The 2,340-nt window shown below is 60.7% G+C and overlaps 2 protein-coding genes across 2 annotated transcripts in view; one reads left to right on the top strand and one right to left on the bottom strand.

The window, feature by feature from the left end:
• The window catches only part of RHBG (Rh family, B glycoprotein), a 70,801-nt gene extending 69,697 nt beyond the window's left edge, over positions 1-1,104 (bottom strand). The window contains exon 1 of the mRNA XM_010001167.1: positions 905-1,104. Within this exon, the coding sequence (XP_009999469.1) occupies positions 905-1,104 (200 nt within the window). The remainder of the gene's footprint in view (positions 1-904) is intronic.
• Positions 1,105-1,806: 702 nt separating this feature from the next.
• The window catches only part of HAPLN2 (hyaluronan and proteoglycan link protein 2), a gene marked incomplete at its 3' end in the record, with an annotated part of 5,750 nt that continues 5,216 nt past the window's right edge, over positions 1,807-2,340 (top strand). Inside the window, exon 1 of the mRNA XM_010001156.1 lies at positions 1,807-1,941. Coding sequence (XP_009999458.1) covers positions 1,807-1,941 — 135 coding nt within the window. The remainder of the gene's footprint in view (positions 1,942-2,340) is intronic.

The raw sequence follows: 2,340 nt of genomic DNA, 5'->3' as shown, positions 1-2,340 counted from the left end.
CCTGTTTGCACCCACCCTGTGCAGGCACCACAGCAAACGCGCCTGGTTCACCCCCCCCCCTCCCCCAGCAACCCCTGGAGACCCCTCTGCACCCATCAAAGGTGGGTGGGAACCACCAGCCCCCCCTCCTGGGACCTCCGGAAGCATCACACCCTGGGGCAGAAGGAACCAGGAGGCTGAACTGGGACCAGTCAGAAGAGAAGGGACCTGCTTCTCAGCTTGGGCTCAACGCCCTTTGCACCTGAGTCACCACCTGCCCTGGGTGGGGTTCCCGTGGGCAGGAGAAACCGGGAGAACCTGCCTGCTCCTCCCTCCTCTCTGCTCCCCTCCCTCAGCTCCAGAAGCTCCTTCCCATCCCTTCCCAGTTCCTCGGGAGAAGCTGGGATTGGTCCCTCAGCCCCCCCGAGGATGGGACGGACCCACCTCCAGCTCCACGTCGGGGGCTGCGGCAGCACCGGGAAGTGCTGAACCCCCTGGGAAAGGGGCTGGGGGTGAAGCCCCCGGTGCTGCCAGACCCAGCAGGGACCTCTGCAACCCCCCCAGTGCCAGGAGCACCTTCCACCCTCCCCCCCAGCCTGGGAAAGGGGGGCAATCCCGGGGTGATCCCTGTGCCCAGCGCAGGGGGAATCACTGGGCACAGGGATCAACCTCCTGAAATCCAACGTCCTAGACCCAAATATCCCCTTTTCCCGCTTTTTGCCCCCAAGTTTCCCACCCACCCCTCCTGGGTGGGACCCCAACCCTGGGGTTTGATGTTCCCCCTTGGCTGTTTTCCTCTGGAATCTGCTCCAGAGGTGGATGGTGTGACAGGTCCACATGAACGTGGTGACATCCCGTGGTGCCACCTCCTTCAGCAGCACCTGGGAACCAGGTAGAGCTCGGTCTCTGCTCCCTCTGCACCCACCCGGCCCCAGGGTACTCACGGGGGGGCTGAAACCCCAAATCCTGGTTTTTCCAGCTGCAATTCAGCTCCTGGGAACAGGGCCCTGGGCTCCTCTCCGGGCTGTACCGGGCAAAGACAGCGAAGAGGATGATGAGGAGGGTTTGGAGGAGGAAACAGAGACAGGAAAGCTGGAGCCTGGAGGTGTTGGTGTGTCCAGGCATTGTGGGGGGGTGTAAAAACCTTCCCCCCCAAAAAAAAAAAAGCTAAACAAACTTTGGAGACACGAGGAGAACCCGGTGGGGCTGGAAACTCCACCTGTGGGGTGGTTGCCAGGTCCTGCCTCCGCGTGTCCCGGGGGTGGAGGAGCTGAGGATGGAGCTGCCAACACGGAAACTCCAGGGCTGCTCACCTGGTTTTGTCACATCAGGTCACCTTGCCAGGGGAGCACGTGGGGGTTTTTGGGGTCTTGGGTTGGGTGGGAGAGGGTGGGATTTAGGGATGAGGGGTTGGGGGGGGTTGGATTCCTGAGGATGCAGCTTCTCTGGAGGTTTGGAGAATGGGAATGGAAAGTGAGGAGGTGGAGGGTGGTGGGACTGAGCTGCTGCCAAGGTGTTGGGGTCTGGGAAGTTCAGTGAAGGGTTGGAAGTCCTTGGTCAGGGGGGAAAATGATGGTTCAGGGTGAAGAGGGGGGAGAAGCTGCCTTGAAAATCAAGGGTGGATTGAGGATCAGGGGTTGTCAGGAATCCCAGCCCAGGAGAAGGTGGAGCCTGAGGGTTTCCCCTGCTCTGCTTCAGCTGAGAGGTGTTTGTAAGGCACAGAGGGGGAGCCCAGATCCCCACGAGAATAAAAGGGAGAAGAAAAGAAGCCAAGAGGTGAATCACAAGTGGTGGTGAGGAAATGACTCCTTCCCACCAAGCCAAACCATGAGCTCAGACCAGCAGCAACTGGGCTGGGGTCGTGTCCTGACGCTGCTGCTGGGGCTGAGGAAGGAGAATGAGTCACTTTGGGAGGTTCTGGAGAGCGTCCTGCTGCTGGTGGTGGTTTTGGGAGGGCCCAGGGTGCAGCTCCTGCCTTCCCTGGGGGGGAAAAGATGCAAGAGATGACTCAGTTTGTCCCTGGGAGCTCCAAGCTGGGAAGCAACATCCGACCAGCCCAGGAGCTGCTGCCCCAAGGTTGGGGGGCAGGATCTGATTTTGCAGCTGTGGGCTTGAAAAGTGGGGTGCAGGGAGGTCATGGGTGCCCCCAGAACAGCCAGAGACCCCCAGAATAAGACCGGGGAGATGTGGGAGAGGAGCAAAGCTCTGGTTGGCTCATGAAAACGAGCCAAAGCGTTGACCAGTTTGAACTGGGAGAGCCTGGGAGGCTCCCAGTCCAGCTTGCTGGCAGCAAAGTTAGGGCTGGTTATTGCAGCAACCCCCCCCCGGGTGGAGGCTGGGAGGGGGGGGAGCAGGTTGGGG

The sequence above is a fragment of the Chaetura pelagica genome, unplaced genomic scaffold, assembly GCF_000747805.2.
Source record: "Chaetura pelagica isolate M959 unplaced genomic scaffold, ChaPel_1.0 scaffold781, whole genome shotgun sequence".
Lineage (NCBI taxonomy): Eukaryota > Metazoa > Chordata > Aves > Apodiformes > Apodidae > Chaetura > Chaetura pelagica.
This window is presented reverse-complemented; position numbering and strand designations above follow the sequence as displayed.